Source organism: Podarcis cretensis, assembly GCF_951804945.1.
Source record: "Podarcis cretensis genome assembly, chromosome: 1".
Taxonomy (NCBI): Eukaryota; Metazoa; Chordata; class Lepidosauria; order Squamata; family Lacertidae; genus Podarcis; species Podarcis cretensis.
The window spans coordinates 132,581,983-132,600,605 of record NC_137170.1 but is presented as its reverse complement, the minus strand read 5'-3'; the positions used below and the strand labels follow the sequence as shown (position 1 = coordinate 132,600,605).

The 18,623-nt window shown below is 44.4% G+C and overlaps 1 protein-coding gene across 2 annotated transcripts in view; it reads right to left on the bottom strand.

Annotated features, from left to right (window-relative positions):
• The window catches only part of PARD3B (par-3 family cell polarity regulator beta), a 652,714-nt gene that overhangs the window by 55,417 nt on the left and 578,674 nt on the right, over window positions 1–18,623 (bottom strand). For both annotated transcript variants that reach the window (XM_079976360.1, XM_079976361.1), the window contains one exon: window positions 5,768–5,847. In XM_079976360.1, coding sequence (XP_079832486.1) covers window positions 5,768–5,847 — 80 coding nt within the window. The remainder of the gene's footprint in view (window positions 1–5,767; window positions 5,848–18,623) is intronic.

Below are 18,623 nucleotides of genomic sequence, written 5' to 3'. Positions count from 1 at the left end.
AAAGGGTATTACAACTGATTTATGAGTTTGGTCGAGTGGCAGGATTTAAACTCAATAAGCAAAAAACCAAGGTTTTGGAAAAAAAATGACTTCTTCAGAATCAGAAAGGTTTCAGAAAGAGACAGAATTAAATGTGGTTAAAAAAGTGAGATACCTAGGGGTAAATATAACAGCGAAGAACAGGAACTTATTTAAAGACAATTATGAAAAATGTTGGTCTGAAATTAAAAGGGATTTAGATGTTTGGTCAAGACTGAAACTTTCTTTGACAGGACGTATTGCTGCAATTAAGATGAATGTATTGCCAAAAATGTTATTTTTGTTTCAAACTTTGCAGATTGTGGACAAAATGGAGTGTTTTGGGAGGTGGCAGAGAGATATTTCAAGATTTGTCTGGCAGGGCAAAAAGCCCAGAATTAAGTTTAAGATATTAACTGACGCTAAAGAAAGAGGGGGATTTGCCCTGCCGGACCTAAAGTTGTATTATGAATCAGCAGCTTTCTGCTGGTTGAAAGACTGGCTACTTCTCGAGAACACTGATGTTTTAGATTTGGAAGGATTCAACAATGCGTTTGGGTGGCATGCATATCTATGGTATGACAAGGCCAAAATACATAAGAATTTTAAGAACCATGTTGTCAGAAAAGCCGTATTTAATGTCTGGTTGAAATATAAAGACTTATTGGAAAACAAGACCCCAAGGTGGTTATCACCAATGGAGGCTAAGGCCGTGAAAAAACTCAATATGGAGGCCAAATGGCTGAAATATTGGGAAATAATAGAAAAAGATGGAGATAACTGGAGGTTGCAGAGTATGGACAAAATAAAAGATAAAGTGCGAGATTGGCTACATTATGCTCAGATTAAAGAAGTTTTTAAGTTGGATAAAAAGGTAGGATTCCAGGTGGAAAAATCAAAGTTAGAAACTGAACTGTTAGAACCCAGCTCTAAGATACTTTCAAGAATGTATAATTTGCTGTTAAAATGGAATACACAGGATGAAACGGTCAAATTAGCCATGATAAAATGGGCACAGGACATAGGGTACAACATCATGTTTGCTGACTGGGAAAAGTTATGGACTACAGGTTTGAGATTTACGGCATGTAATGCCTTGAAAGAAAATATTATGAAAATGATTTACAGGTGGTACATGACCCCAGTCAAGCTTGCAAAGATATACCATGTGTCTGATAATAAATGTTGGAAGTGTAAACAAGCTGAAGGAACATTCTTTCACCTCTGGTGGACTTGCCCTAGAGTGAAGGTTTTCTGGGAAATGATTTACAATGAACTGAAAAAGGTATTTAAGTATACCTTCCTTAAGAAACCAGAGGCCTTTCTCTTGGGCATTGTTGGTCAGAGTGTGCAAAAGAAGGATCGAACTTTTTTTATGTACGCTTCAACAGCAGCAAGGATACTCATCGCTAAAAGCTGGAAAACTCAAGAACTATCCACACTGGAAGAATGGCAGATGCAACTGATAGACTATATGGAACTGGCGGAGATGACGGGCAGAATCCGAGACCTGGGAGAAGAACTGGTGGAGGAAGACTGGAAGAAATTCAAGGACTATCTACAAAAATATTGTAAATTGTATGATTGTTAAGAAAGATGTAAGATTAGTAAAAACATGGCATCAACAAACTAGTTATAAAGAATATAAATTTAAATTCAATTGGAAGATGAAAAGATAAATCTGGGATAAGTAATATTTTATGATTAAGCTTTAATAAGTGTATGTTAAATCCCAAAATTTGAGATATTAAATATTGGAAAATTAATAATTTGCTGGTAAAATTTATGTTTAGAAAGCAGGAACAAGAGATGTGAGGAAGTCCAAAGTAGAGAATGAAATGTGGATAATGGAAAATATTATGTTATTATGTGTGTTTTTTATTGGTTATACAAAATTTAATAAATATTATTATAAAAAAAATATAGAAATGACTTGGACTTGAAGGCGCAGAAGGAATGGAATAGATCTGTTAGGCAGAGGAAATGAGTGGAAGGACGCAATCAAAGGACGGAAGCAAAGACCTGGACGGAGGGGTATGTTTGGCTCAGCCTTTTAAGCTGCTCCTTTATGGAAACTATAGTAACTTTCTGCAATATATAACCTGCCAGTGGGACTCACAACGCAAATGGACAGTAGCGGAGAAGAATTTCCGAAGATTAAAAACGGATCTTGAAAATATCTCATTACCTGAGGCATGCAGGAAAACAGTGGGGAGCCAAACTAAACTTTTAAGGAAGATAGCTCCTCTGATACTAAGTTTGCAAATCATGGCCCATATTAGTCACAGATGTGAATTAAAGAGATAGTCTGAAATGTAAAAATCCCCTTTAAACTGGAGAACATTATTAACGGTTGTTACTGTATAGTCAAAGAAAGTTAAAGCCTGGGAAAACTTTTCTTACAGGAGAGACCCAATAAATCCAGTCTGATATTCTTAATACTGTTTAATATAAGCCACAGCCTTTAGGAAACATAATGCAAAACAGAACTAAAATAATGCTGTACATAGATGGCTACCTCTTAGATTTAGAGCATTTTTGCATTATTTCTGAAAGGTGCTCCTGTCCCAGATTGCTCACTATTCAAAATACTAGGGGGAGTGAAATTAAGATGCCAATTCCCTTTATTGGGATTCTGCCCTGTTATACTGCATCAATGAAAGCATGGCATGAACACAGTGAGTGGCATTTAACTAAGTTTTATTCAAAGTAGACCCACTAAAATGGATGAAAATTGCTCCATTAGAGCCACTGATTTTAGTGCGCCCACTCTGAGCAAAGCACAGTTGAGTAACACCCAGTCTCTTAAGAGCGCAACACTTTCTTGTAAAAATATACTGACAGGATTCCTTGAGTAAAAACATGGGCGGCCAGGAAAATAGGGAGAAGTGTGGAGGCATGCTGCCGTTTAGCAGACGCCAGATATTTGAACAGTTTTGTAGGACTGCTCAAGGGAGCCAGCAAAGCATCTTTAACCAGAACCCATCCTTCTCAAGGTGAAGTACTAAGTACTTAGTACTTAGTACTTCTGAAGTACTAAGACAGGGATAGCCGACGTGGTGTCATGTAGATATGGGCCACAACTCCAATTGTAGCCCCAGCCAGTTTAGTGAATTGTCAGGGATGATGGGAGTTGTAGTCCAATAACATCTGGCAGGCACCATGCTGGCTGTCCGTGTACTAAGAGAAAGGCACCGGTTACATAGAATCATCAAACTGTAGAGCTGCCAGGGAAGCCAAGAGTCGTTTAGTTCAACCCCCTGCAATGCAGGAATCACAACTCAAGCATCCATGGCAGGTGCCCATCAAACAGAATAATAGAATCAAAGATTTGTAGAGTTGGAAGGGACAACAAGGACCATAAAGGCCAACCCCTGCAATAATAATAATAATAATAATAATAATAATAATAATAATAATAATAATTTATTTATACCCCACCCATCTGGCTGGGTCCCCCCAGCCACCCTGGGCGGCTTCCAACAAAATACTAAAATACAATAACCTATTAAACATTAAAAGCTTCCCTAAACAGGGCTGCCTTTAGATGTTTTTTAAAAGTTTGGTAGTTATTTTTCTCTTTGACATCTGGTGGGAGGGCGTTCCACAGGGCGGGTGCCACTACCGAGAAGGCCCTCTGCCTGGTTCCCTGTAACTTGGCTTCTCGCAGCGAGGGAACTGCCAGAAGGCCCTTGGCGCTGGACCTCAGTGTCCGGGCAGAACGATGGAGGTGGCGATGCTCCTTCAGGTATACTGAACCGAGGCCATTTAGGGCTTTAAATACAGGAATCTTTTGCCCAACATGGGGCTCAAAACCATGTCTCTGAGATTAAGAGTCTCATGCTTCACTGACTGAGTCAGGTTTATTAAGGACATTTATCGTTTTCCACTACCAATAGTCCCAAAGTGATTTACAACCGAAATAAAAACACCACAATGAAAATACATATTAAAACCATAATCAGAATAAAAACATCCAATCCCAAATGCCTGGGAAAAGGTATTTTCTTGGTTCCAAAATGATGACCAAGTTGGTGCCAAGCCTCCCTGAGGAGAGGGTTGTTACACGTCAAATGGAAGTGTTTCTTTTTCCCTGACTCAGATAAACCATTGTTTGCTCATCAAGTGGCTAGAATTTCAAAGAATGTGATACAGTCTGAAGAGGAAACATTACTGCCTTCACACTCTGCTTCCAAAGCTGCGGTTACTTCTGTGTCGTCACAAGCAAAGGCTCCTGAAGGAAGCAGGTCCCTTTTAAGGTGGGGACCTCATTCATCACGGGACGCCACTAGCTACCTAGAGGAAACTGGAAACCTACTCAAAGTTCCCTCAGAGATTGCTAGCTGTTAAGCAGCATTCAAGTAAGGCTTCTCTGGTTTCCAGGCCCACTGGGAGCTGTCCGTGGTGCTAACCACATCCTTGCTTGCCCTTTTCCGAGACCTGACCTCCACTTGTTACCTTGTTTGTGGAACCTGACCCTTGCTAGCCATCCTGGAACCTGAACTCACCATCCATATTCATGTTTGTGGACCTGCCTTCCTGGAATTTGACCTGGGCTTGGTCAAACTCTGCTCACCAGGCACTGCCTTGCCACAGTGAGCTCAGGAAGCCAGTAGCAGGGATGGGGAGGGAGGAGAACAAATGTCTGCTGACTTGCTCTCCGCATGACCATAGATATGGAGTTAACTACGCAGGAAGTTTACAGATACTTGGAGGATGTACTGTGGAGCTGTCACTGCTTAGAGGACACACACATCAATGTGGTGTGTGTCACTGTGATCTCTGGTCAAACCTGATTTTCACGGTTCTGTAGCTCTCCAGGGCATATGTAGGGAAGGGAGAAGCAACCCCACAGGTGTGAAAGTCACAGGTACTACCCAACAGGTGCTTGGTGATGAGTAACACACACTATGCCTAGGGCATCTTTGGTTCTGATTTTTCAAATCTGAGAAGGAACGGAGTGGTTGTGTAACCTTCTAAAAATAAAGGAGCAGAGTTTTGATTAGGAATGCAACTCTTCTTCTTCTTAACTAAATTTCTATACTGCCCTTTACCTGAAGATCACAGGTTTACTACACACACCCCATAATCAAGAGAAGTTCTAATAATTCTCCTCACTTCCAATGTTCTTTAGTCATAGAGCAGAGTTACAGCACAATCCTGTGCTCAGATGTTTGTCCTATTAAATTCTGTGGGACTTATTCCCAGGTAAGTGTGTAAAGGATTGCAACCTTAGTGTATTGGGAGAAGGAAACCAGAAACCCAAGTTATTTTCACTCACCTCTGAAGCCACAAACGGCTGCACTGCTGAACTTTTCACAGCACAATTCTGTCATTGCTAGCTATGATTTTTTTCCATTGTAAATTCTGTCTCAGGCTCTGCTAAGACCTGCTATAACTCTTGTGGAATAAGCTCCCTCTATGTCATATTCTTCTTCGGCAGATCATGACTCTTGCTGACATGTTCATTGAGAGAGACTTTACTCTTCCTCCCCCCCTCCCTCCAAATTGGCTGGCTAAATTATTAACACAGCTATAAAGATGGCACTAAATCATCAGGAGAAGGGCAGCACGACCAAATTGCAGGATAATATCTCATTTCGTTGCCAGATGTCTGTTTGATGCAGATTTTGCTAAACAGTGCGACAATAGCAGAAAACCCGCCTGCGGAAGCAATGTGCCTGTGTGTGCTTATACATGTACGTATATACAAGAGAGTGAGAGTATGTAAATCTAAAACAGAAGTTACCTGGGTAAGGAGGCATATTGTCTTTCTCTTCCCTCAAACTGGAGATGGTGTGAAGTCCCATCTGGAGTTTTTCCAGGCACCTGTGGAGAACAGCATAATTAGAGATGACGATCAATTATTCAACCCAGTTACTGACAATGTTTCTCAAAATGATAATCAGAGAACAAATGAGGCGCCAGCATGCCAAAATCAACAAAGAAAAAACACTGAGGCTCCAGGGGAACCCACATTAATCTTACCACTATTATTAACATTAAATATATACATAGGACAAAGGAGTGCTTGTTTTCTTTGTTTTGCCATTCTTTTTGCAGTCCAGAAGAGATGCCGTCAATTTGTACATAACATGGGGCAACAGAAAAAGATGTTCTGTATCCTACAGTCCATAAAAAAATAAGAAAAAGAATCAAGAATAATATTGGATGAAGTGAAAGCAGCCATTATTCATTCTGGACCATCTTAGGACTTGGGCCCAAGATAGCTACTGTATTTTTCACTCCATAAGACGCACCCGACCATAAGACACACCTAGTTTTAGAGGAGAACAAGAAAAAAAAAAACTCTCCCTCTCTGCGCAGTGCCCCTTCAGTGAAGCGGCAGGAGGAACGGAGCCCCTTCCATTTCTCCTCCGGCTTTGCTGAAGGGGCGCTGCGCAGAGAGGGAAAGCTGCACTGCGCCTCTCCAGCGAAGCGAAGCGAAGCCTGGAGAGCAAGAGGGATTGGTGCGCACCAACCTCTCTTGCTCTCCTGGCTTCAGCGAAAGCAATGTGAAGCCTCCAGAGCACAACGGGAGCACCCGCTGCACTCCAGAGGCTTCATGTTGCTTTCGCTGAATCCATGGAGCCTGCATTCGCTCCATAAGACGCACACACATTTTCCCTTACTTTTTAGGAGGGGGAAAGTGCGTCTTATAGAGCGAAAAATACGGTATATCTGAACTGCGGTGCATGCCATCAATAGGGTGCACAAGTCTCCCCAACTCAGTTCTCCAATTTACAAATGGGAATATTGTTAGGGTGACAACATAAATTAGTGTTAAAATATTTTGCACCCTCAAAGTATACTGGGAAGGAATAATCATTAACTGAAATAGCTCAGAACCCACATCTGCGTTCACTTTCCACCTCCTTATCACTCCCATTTTTTTACAAGGCAGCAGCAGCCTCCAGCTACAACTATAGTTTGTCAACTCAGACGCAATGAAAACCATACGTTAGCACACACCATGGTTTGAAAACCTTTTTGTAGCCATCATTTCTGATTCTGGTTTGCTGGCTGATCTCAAAGCATGACCTGTCAATTCTCAACTGTGGGTGGACATGCTATCTACACTGAGCCAATTGCCTTATTAATGTGAATAAAATTTGGGCTCTTGATCACTACCTCCCTCCCCACCCCTCGCCAGGGCCACAACGACACAAGCTTTTGCTTCCATTTTAAGTTAATGGCAGTTACTTGATATGGCTGAACCCAGATGTTATTTATTTATTGACATATTAATAGTTTACCTTCCCCTGCAAAGATCTAAGGACAAAGAACAGTGAAATTACACTTCGAAATGCCAATCTACAACACGTTAAGTGCAGAATAAAATTCATATTTCAATCAATCACCAAAATGCAAATGCCTACAAATTCTAGCTGAACATTAAAACTTCCCAAAGGCCGGAGTGATTTAGTCATGCTTTCTCCTGGCATGTAAATGGGAAAGAGAGAGCGAGAGTTGACGGAGAAGACCCTCTCAGATCACTGCATGATGTTTGACACCTGATGGCAGAATGCAAGTCTGAGCCTCCCTAGCTGATCTTAACACACCCCGGCAGGGCTATATTTAGAGAGGCATTCAAGCTTTTAAAGTCCCAGGTCATCCAGGACTTGATAAGTCATCACCAATACATTGAGTCAACCTCAAGGGCAGTCCTCCACAGAGCTCGTTTCCTACATTTATAACTTGCCATGGGACTCTCGACAGAATGCATGTGATTCCCAGGTAACCACCCCATTTGAAATTATGGCATACAATATTGGTTTTGGCTCCTTACACCTGCTTTTGCCAACTTGGTGCTCTCTAGAAGTTGTTGAATTCTGACTCCATCAGCCCCAGTGGCTTGGTCAAGGCTGATGGGAGCTGTAGCCCAAAAATAAGTAAGTAAATAAATAAATCTGGAGGGCACCAGGTTGAAAGAAAGTTGTTAATAAAAATGAAAGATGATTTCAAGCATTGACATAAGGATAAACCATGGTTAATTTAAGAGATAGGTGAAGTATGAGCAGAGGCTTATGCATGTAACACTAAACCATAGATTGCCATTACGACTGAACGAGATCAATGTCTGCTGATGACTCAAAGTATTAAGAGGCTTCTTCAAATGTACTTGTGATTCTCTAGCAAATGCAGGAGCTGCTGGATTCCCTGTTTCTTACATTAGCATGTGTTCCCATCCTGCTACCGCTTGAATCAGCACTTTTATAAAGCAATGTACTAAGAGGCCATTTGAAATATTTTTTCTATTACTTCCACTCCTTGTTCTAGCGCAGATTAACGGAAGAGAAAGGGGACAGGATTTAATGTCTTTTTGAAACATTGTTAAAAATTTATGTAAACTTATTTTTATATTGTGTTCATTTTGTCTCTGCATATAATGCATAATGCGCACACAATCTAAAATTAGCATGTTCTTCAGGATTCTACGATTCTACAGGTTAAACCGCACTTCTTCCAGTCCTGCAATTTATGCATAGCATGTCAAGTTTTGCTGAAGACGAGTAAAAGCTGCTGTGACAGAAAGGCTGTGTGAAACAAACTGCACAAAGGTTTGTTCCTCTGTACAGTGGTACCTCGGGTTAAGTACTTAATTCGTTCCGGAGGTCCGTTCTTAACCTGAAACTGTTCTTAACCTGAAGCACCACTTTAGCTAATAGGGCCTCCCGCTGCCGCCGGAGCCCAATTTCTGTTCTCATCCTGAAGCAAAGTTCTTAACCCAAGGTTATTTATGGGTTAGCGGAGTCTGTAACCTGAAGCGTATGCAACCTGAAGCGTATGCAACCCGAGGTACCACTGTATGCAAATGTTTTGTGCATAAACTCTCCGGGCACGTTTCCCTGGACAACACCCCAACTTGACCAATGTTATTATATTAAAGCAGTGCTTCCTGAACTTTGGGTCAAACCCATGGGGGGGGGGACAATCAGGGCTGCCCTATTTCTCTGAGCATGCTTATGCGCGAAAGTTCAGAAACGATGTTCATTAAACAACGGTGAACTGATTATGAGCAAAGTACATTGTGATTTGGCTCACAAACCAGAACCTGACGTGAGGTGTATACCGCATATCAAACTCTGCTTGATAGCTGACATCATGTGACATCACAGGAATTCCCACCCCATGAAGGTTGCATCACTATGACACCACAGGAAGTCCCTCCCCTGTCAAACAGAGTTTGATGTGAGGTATACATCTAATATTACTCCCTGCTGGTTCCTGCCCTGGGCCGTTTTCATTTTGAAAAACAAATCTGGCCTGTGAAAACTTGTTGGCTTGGTCTAAGGTCTGCTTTAATTTCCCAGAACGCTACTGTGGAAAATTTAGAAGGGTATCCTGCAGCCTCCCTGCACTGTTTGGAGAATAGCTAATTGTATTTTGCCTTTGTGATAAAAATTACTATAATTGTAACATCTTTTTAAAAAATATATAATTAATTGTTACTATTCTTCATAGGTTTCGGAAACATGTGTTTAGCCATATATAGAAGAGAAGCAAGATGGTCCAAAATTCAAATCAAAACTACCAAGAACGGTACTGAAAGAGACATCCAATTCTGGTCCATGCAGAAGTCACTGCCAGCACAGAAATAAAAACAAAAGCTTCAGAAAAAAATGAAGTTTCATAACAACCATAAATTGGAGTATACCTGAGGGACTTCCCTTTTGTTTCTGAAACATTTGGATAGGTAACATATGTGTCTCTGTGTTTATTTCCTTTGGCTAAACACAGTTTACAGGAAAGTATTTCTAATAAAGCTGTCTGCCATACCTCTTCTACCATAACATCAGAGTAGCTGCTTTAAGGACCTTCTGAAATGTGGCTACTGTCATCCATGCTACTACAAATAGATAGCTAATTGAAGCTTTATCTGTCAGCTCAATATTGTCATTCATGAACAAATATAGCAAAGCAAATCAAGGAGTCTTCTTAAACAGATTGGTGGGTGATTTTGATTATTTCTCCAAATATATGATCCCAGAACACTGACAACTTGGGACACATCCACCAGATATGTTTATAGCTACCGCTATCCCATCATCTTGCCATCACCTTGCCAACAAAGGTCTGTATAGTGAAAGCTATGGTTTTCCCAGTAGTGATGTATAGAAGTGAAAGCTGGACCATAAAGAAGGCTGATCGCCAAAGAATTGATGCTTTTGAATTCTGGTGCTGGAGGAGACTCTTGAGAGTCCCATGGACTGCAAGAAGATCAAACCAATCCATTCTGAAGGAAATCAGCCCTGAGTGCTCACTGGAAGGACAGATTGTGAAGCTGAGGCTCCAGTACTTTGGCCACCTCATGAGAAGAGAAGACTCCCTGGAAAAGACCCTGATGTTGGGAAAGATGGAGGGCACAAGGAGAAGGGGATGACAGAGGACGAGATGGTTGGACAGTGTTCTCGAAGCTACAAACATGAGTCTGACCAAACTGCGGGAGGCAGTAGAAGACAGGAGTGCCTGGTGTGCTCTGGTCCGTGGGGTCACGAAGAGTCGGACACGACTAAACGACTAAACAACAACAAACAACAACATCCCATCATCAGGTTACCTGAACATCCCTATGAATACATAATAATTTTACTGGGGTTAAGATACCATTTTTGCATGGTTTTCAACATTAATTCTAAAATACTAGTAGAGGTGGATTTGTATGAAAGCGTTTCCCATGTTTTCATCCATGTCTTTCAGCTGTATTTGCCGCATATCACACCACAAATGTGCCGCAGTGTAAAAATGTCACAGTCAAAGCAGATGATGTTGCTTAAAAGTAGGACTGCCTAACTTTATTGTCAAACTTGGGCTGACTCTGCAGGGAAATAAGTGGTGTGCCTTGATACTAATGTTTCCCTTCTGCCTTTTCCACACCTGAAAGTCTGCCCGTATGATAGTGTGTTGGTGAGTTAAACTAGATTTAATATACTTTTTTAACATATGGACGGGCTAGGGAATCTTTAAATCAGCTAAACTCACTAACCTTCCTGCCTGTCCCCAATAAAAGATAACAAATGTCTCATCTGGTACGCCTCATAATAATTTATAGTAATTGCAATATCTGAAGGAAATCTTTTTGGGAAATGAAACAATAGGAGGAGTCTCTGTCGCGAATTCACCGCGGCGCTTTAGAGTTCCAGGTTCTTCAGTGCAGTATATTTATGGTAAGCTATATATACAAATACGGGACGCAGGTGGCGCTGTGGGTTAAAGCCTCAGTGCCTAGGGCTTGCCGATCGAAAGGTCGGCGGTTCAAATCCCTGCGGCGGGGTGCGCTCCCGCTGCTCGGTCCCAGCGCCTGCCAACCTAGCAGTTCGAAAGCACCTCCGGGTGCAAGTAGATAAATAGGGACCGCTTACCAGCGGGAAGGTAAACGGCGTTTCCGTGTGCGGCTCTGGCTCTGGCTCTGGCCAGAGCAGCGATGTCACGCTGGCCACGTGACCCGGAAGTGTCTCCGGACAGCGCTGGCCCCTGGCCTCTTAAGTGAGATGGGCGCACAACCCCAGAGTCTGTCAAGACTGGCCCGTACGGGCAGGGGTACCTTTACCTTTTTTATATATACAAATACAGTGGTACCTCGGGTTAAGTACTTAATTCGTTCCGGAGGTCCGTTCTTAACCTGAAACTGTTCTTAACCTGAAGCACTACTTTAGCTAATGGGGCCTCCTGCTGCCGCAATGCTGCCGGAGCATGATTTCTGTTCTCATCCTGAAGCAAAGTTCTTAACCCGAGGTACTATTTCTGGGTTAGCAGAGTGTGCAACCTGAAGCGTATGTAACCTGAAGCGTATGTAACCCGAGGTACCACTGTATCTACAGGCTATAATACACAAGCAGTTCATACAGTCAAACAGAATACCTGGCTGCACCTTAAGGCAAATAGGAAAACCTCTAAGTCTCTCTCTCTGACCACACTCCTCTACACCACCCACTTACTGCTGGACAGCTTTCCTTTTTAAACCGATGACAGCCAGTCAACTGACAGCACATTACTGCTGAGTGATTGTGACCCACCACTTCCCCAGAAAGTATTGCAGGCTGATTGGATCAGCCAGTTGCATCAGCTAGCAAACTCAAGCTTGCAGACTTACTATCTCACACCAGCAGCATAGCTTGGGTTGTCAGCACCCGGGGCAAGGCAAGTAATTTGCGCCCCCTAACCTGGGGCAAGGCAAGTAATTTGCGCCCCCTAACCCGGGGCAAGGCAAGTAATTTGCACCCCTAACCCCTAACCTGCCACCGCTGCCAGCTTCTTCTTGCTGCTGCCTGGGCTGGGGTATTTACGGTAAGGTAGCCACTGCGACGGCAGCAGGTCCGTGTCAGGTGATCTGAGACGAGTTGCTGCTGGCGATGCCGCCCAAACGACGCCGCTTGCCCGGAGGAGGAGGAGGGCAGAGAGGCGAGGAAAATGCAACATGGCCCAGCAGCTGCAGCAGCAGCGGCGGCGGCGGGGCTGTGAGGAGGGGCTGCCTGGCGCGCCCTCCGCGGCCCTGACGCGCGGGGACTGCGGCGAGCGCTGAGAGCTGCTGCCTGCCGGACGCCTTCAGCCCGGACGTGCGCACAGCTTGTCGGTTCCGCGAGACATGGGGCTCTGCTACAGCCTGCGCCCGAGGCTCTTCGGCGACTCCGGAGGCGGCGAGCGCGCCCCCCCAGATGTTGCGCCCGGTGCGGCCGGCCCCCCTCCACCCCCCACGTTACGCCACTGTCACACACAGCATTTTATGAATCCCGACAGTCTCTGCTAGCCAAATTCCCAAAGAACTGAGATGGAAGGCCGAGGCTCTGCTGCCTACCACACAAGTCGAGGGCAACAATGATAAGAGAGGGGAGCATCTTTACTCCTTGTAGAACAGCAGTTCTCAACCTGTGTGTCCCCAGATGTTGTTGAACTACAACTCCCATCACCCCTAGCTAGCAAGGCCAGAGCTCAGGGATGATGGGAGTTGTAGTCCAACAACATCTGGGGACCCACAGGTTGAGAACCGCTGTTGTAGAACTTGCAAGGAAGTTCCGTCAAGGTACATTCCCATATGTGGGGCTGCAAAGAGCCCAGGAAATAGAGATGCAAGAGGAGAAGCTTGGGACTTCCTTCCTCAGAAGTCTCCGAGACAAAAATGCGTCAGGATTAGGGGTAACAGAGTAATCAAACCTTTGCTCCGATTCAGTCAGTCTTGTTATCCAAGCCACATTTCATCCATTCATTTAATTCCTTGCATTTGACAATTCCCAGCAGCCCTGGCTGTTGCTTTGGAGATATGCAACCAACAGGTGGGTTCATGAACCTGCATCAGGACCTTGTGATGTTCCATCTTTCAATTTATGGTCATGTCATGGAACGATGACACCAGAAGGCATGACAATAGGAGTTTGTTAAGAAATCTGATTGCATTCTACAGGGTTTGGACAAGCGCTATGGAGTTACTATGGAGTTATTCTTTCACTATAAAAAGTACCGTATTTTTTGCACCATAACACTCACGTTTTTCCTCCTAGAAAGTAAGGGGAAATGTCTGTGCGTGTTATGGAGGGAATGCCTACAGGTGGCGGGGGGGATCTGCTGCAGTCATGAGCAGAGGATCCATGGTTCCCCTTCCTTCGCTCACGAGTGTAAGCGGCTCCTGTCTGGTTGGTTCCTTTAAAGCAAGCAGGCTCTCTGTCCCTCTCTCCTCCCCACTCAGCTCGCTAAATAGCAGCAAAGTTTTTCAGCTCGCTAAGCTGGGGATGAGCAGGGAGGAGGGAGAAAAGCAGAGCCTGCTTGCTTTAAAGGAGCAAAGTGGGAGAGGAGAGGAGCCTTCTCCCCTTATACCCCTCTTCTTCATTATTAGCAACATCCTTCTCCACCCACCCCACGCATGCTCCTTGTCCCTTGAGTACTTTTCCTTCCCTCCCCACTTAAAACGTGGTTACAAAGCACGGATCCACATGGATGCTCAGGATTTTTTCATTGGGCTACTCTAAACTCACTGTCAGATCACATGTCTGTGGCCACAGCATGAACCACAAAAATCATGCAACCACTGTTTCGTTTAGAATATTTTTTTCTTGTTTTCCTCCTCTAAAAACTACATGCGTGTTATGGTCGGGTGCGTGTTATAGAGCGAAAAATACGGTAATCGTGCTTGCTTATTGTATTCATGGCACACTCCACACATCCAAAGCTCTCCAAGGAGTGTTTAGGAGTCCTTTATCGCTTTGATGATCAAGGTGTACTCCACCATGAGATGACACTATTTTTATACCATTATTTATTATCCATCATTTTGAGAAGAAGATCAGGGTGGCTTACATTATACCCTCACAACAGCCTGTGACGTGGGTTAGAATAATAGAGTTCTGAGGGACTCTGTGGATCATCTAGTCCGTGGGTCAGAAGACTTTTTCAGCAGGAGGCCAGTCCACTGTCCCTCAGACCTTGGGGGGGCCAGACTATTTTTTTTGGGGGGGGGATGAATGAATTCCTATGCCCCACAAATAACCCAGAGATGCATTTTAAATAAAAGCACACATTCTACTCATGTAAAAACACTAGGCAGGCCCCACAAATAACCCAGAGATGCATTTTAAATAAAAGGACACATTCTATTCATTGTAAGAACACGCTGATTCCCGGACAGTCTGCAGTCCGGATTTAGAGGGCAATTGGGCCGGATCCAGCCCGTGGGCCTTAGTTTGCCCTCCCATGATCTAGTCCAATCCCCTGCAATGCTGGCATATGCAGATGTCCCTTCTGGGAATCGAACTTGCAACCTTGGTGCTTATCAGCACCAAAGTCTAACCAACTAAGCTGTCTGAGCTACCAAGCCATTCAGTGAGCTGAGCAGACAAATGGCTGAGCAGACATTTAAACCCAGGTCTCACAAACTGACGTCCGGCACAATATCCACTGCACCAGAAAGTAGCCTTTTAGTCTTTTCAGATGTGGAGTCCATCCTTCACCCCAAACTGCTACTAGTTATCTAGTTTTCAGTTGTTATTATAGAAGCCCAACTTTCTGCTGCCTTTCTCCTTCATTTCCCACCATCTTCCCACTGTATACTATGTTTCCCATATTCTTTAAGAAAAAAAACCCTAAGGGACTTAAAAGAAAAGGAACAGTTGTGCACCTGGCGTGACCCAACCCAAGGTTGTCTCACAACACAGCTTTGGGTCCCCAACCCTCTAGCTTATTGTATTGTATTGTATTGTATGTATGTATGTATGTATGTATGTATAAATAAATAAATAAATAAATATTTATATCCCGCCCATCTGGCTGGGTTTCCTCAGCCACTCTGGGCGGCTTCCAACAGAACACTAAAATACAATAACCTATTAAACATTAAAAGCTTCCCTAAACAGGGCTGCCTTCAGATGTCTTCTAAAAGTTTGGTTGTTATTTTTCTCTTTGACATCTGGTGAGAGGGCGTTCCACAGGGCGGGTGCCACTACCCAGAAGACCCACTGTCTGGTTCCCTGTAACTTGGCTTCTCGCAGTGAGGGAACCGCCAGAAGGCCCTCGGCACTGGACCTCAGCGTCCAGGTAGAATGATAGAGGTGGAGATGCTCCTTCAGGTATACTGGACCGAGGCTGTCTAGGGCTTTAAAGGTCAGCACCAACACTTTGAATTGTGCTCGGAAACGTATATATTATATTTATATGCCACCTTTATCTTTCAGGGAGCTCTAAGTGGTTCTCTTCTTCCCCATTTCATCCTCACAATGACCTTGTGAGGTAGGTTAGCTTAAGTGAGATGGTGAATGGCCCAAAGTCAGCCAGTGACCTTCATGGCTGAGTGGGGATTTGAACCCTTGGTCTCCCAGGTCACAGTCCAACACTCTAACCATTACGCCACACTGTACTCCAATGCGCTGCACCTAGCTGGCTCTGTGTTTTAACATAATCTTGACTGAGATTCAGAAAATCAGCATCCTGTATTTTTTTCTTTCTTCTTCAGTTTTTTCGCCAGAAAAACAACAGGGAGGGAAAAACGATAAACACCGTCGCTGCTCCTTGCCGTCACACTTGTAATTTAAGCAGTTAATACTACTTTAAATAAATGGGAACTCTGGTGACAGACCAGCCTGGCATACTGTACTTATTCATGTTTTCTGCAAAAATGAAACAAGTCCATACTCCTGGAGACAAGGAAATAGAAAATAAATACTGCTATCTGCTTGATCAGGGACGCAGGTGGCGCTGTGGGTTAAAGCCTCAGCGCCTAGGGCTTGCCGATCGAAAGGTCGGCGGTTCGAATCCCTGCGGCGGGGTGCGCTCCCGCTGCTCGGTCCCAGCGCCTGCCAACCTAGCAGTTCGAAAGCACCTCCGGGTGCAAGTAGATAAATAGGGACCGCTTACCAGCGGGAAGGTAAACGGCGTTTCCGTGTGCGGCTCTGGCTCGCCAGAGCAGCGATGTCACGCTGGCCACGTGACCCGGAAGTGTCTCCAGACAGCGCTGGCCCCTGGCCTCTTAAGTGAGATGGGCGCACAACCCCAGAGTCTGTCAAGACTGGCCCGTACGGGCAGGGGTACCCCTGCCCGTACGGGCCAGTCTTGACAGACTCTGGGGTTGTGCGCCCATCTCACTTAAGAGGCCAGGGGCCAGCGCTGTCTGGAGACACTTCCGGGTCACGTGGCCAGCGTGACATCGCTGCTCTGGCCAGAGTCAGAGCCAGAGCCGCACACGGAAACGCCGTTTACCTTCCCGCTGGTAAGCGGTCCCTATTTATCTACTTGCACCCGGAGGTGCTTTCGAACTGCTAGGTTGGCAGGCGCTGGGACCGAGCAGCGGGAGCGCACCCCGCCGCAGGGATTCGAACCGCCGACCTTTCGATCGGCAAGCCCTAGGTGCTGAGGCTTTAACCCACAGCGCCACCTGCGTCACCGGGGTACCTTTACCTTTACCTTTATCTGATTGATCAGGAATGCCCAATTAATAACATGCAGCTTCAAGCGATCTGCAAGGAAAAGGATCTCCAAAGCCACTAATTACATATTCTAAAGCAGAACAGTCGTTTGAGGACGATGGTGATGAGTTCTCAAATCCACCAAGAATAAGAAGTCCATTAGTGTACAGAAACACTAAAAAACAGCTATGAATCCATGGCTGCTTACTGAGGCAAGCCCACACAGCTGCCTTGCAAAGGAAAAAAGGACTTGCATTACACATGTGCCTTGTAATAGGCTGTACCATCCAATTTCTGATTGTTTCTTTCAGAGAAAAAAGAAAGGATGGGAGGGGGAAAAAAATATCCCCCTGCCAGTTCTGTTTGTGTATGTGCTCCGAGATACAGTTGCCATAGAAACTGATTGTGGATACAGCCTTACCAAATTTGGCTCTGCAAGGCTGATAGATTCTTTAGTGAGGGTGAACTGGGAAGTGAGCTCAAAGAGCAGACTAAGGTTCAGCATCTCTCATTATTAGAGGCTCAGCGAAGCCCTTCTACCCCTCACCATCTGTCTAGACACAAGTCGAGATGTAACGCCGGCGAATCAGGAGTGAAGGAGAGAGTATCTGACCTGATAGAGGATGGGGAAAACACACAATAACTTATGGAACCGGGAGTGCCTGTCAAGTCAGGCTGCCATTATAGCTACTTGTGCTAGTAACTGATTTTTACGTGGGGCCTTCTTACCAAAACAAGTCTATCTTTGAGGTAGAGGTCACCCATGCAAAAGATATTAGCATAATGAGTTTAGGAGATCTCGTGTCGTTTTCTGAAAACTTTCCCTTCCTTGCCTGATTCAAACCACAACTAAACCATCATTTGTTGCCATTTCCCTGCTAAATGCTGGGTGTATTTTACAGAAGGCCCCACTTGATAAACCCCAGGAGAGAAGTGTGGCTAATATGAAATAACATTTGTGGAACTTTTAAGTATTTTAATTTTTACAACCTCTTACTGCTCTCATCATCATCATAAATGCAGTGTTATTCCAAAGAGCCTGTGTTTTTTTTTAAAAAAGCAACAACCTGATTCCACCCCACCCCAAACAGCCAAACAGTTCCTGCTGAAAGTGAATCTTAGCGGATGTAAAGATACTATTCCCATTTCTACAGAATGCAGCAGAAACATTAGGCATGGGAAGCCTTGAAGTTTACACTGAAGCACTTGACTGGATTCAAAATAAAGCAGTTATCTCAGGAAAATGGGTTGGGCTCCTCTGGGGGAGAACACAAAATTTTTTTGGTTCTGCTACAAAATCTATTCTCATGTTTTTATTTCTTTCTTTGCTCAGCTCTTGCAAACCAGTGGTTCCAAAGTATTTGAATCTAAGTGGAACTAAAGGTGCTCAAACCCAGGTAAAGGTAAAGGGACCCCTGACCATTAGGTCCAGTCATGGACGACTCTGGGGTTGTGGCGCTCATCTCGCTTTATTGGCCGAGGGAGCCGACGTACAGCTTCTGGGTCATGTGGCCAGCATGACTAAGCCGCTTCTGGCGAACCAGAGCAGCACACGGAAACGCCGTACCTATTTATCTACTTGCACTTTGAAGTGCTTTCGAACTGCTAGGTTGGCAGGAGCAGGGACCAAGCAATGGGAGCTCACACCATTTACTCCACCTTAAATGATTTGTGGATCAGACTAGAAAACACAAGAAGATTGATGAGAACTTAGGGTAC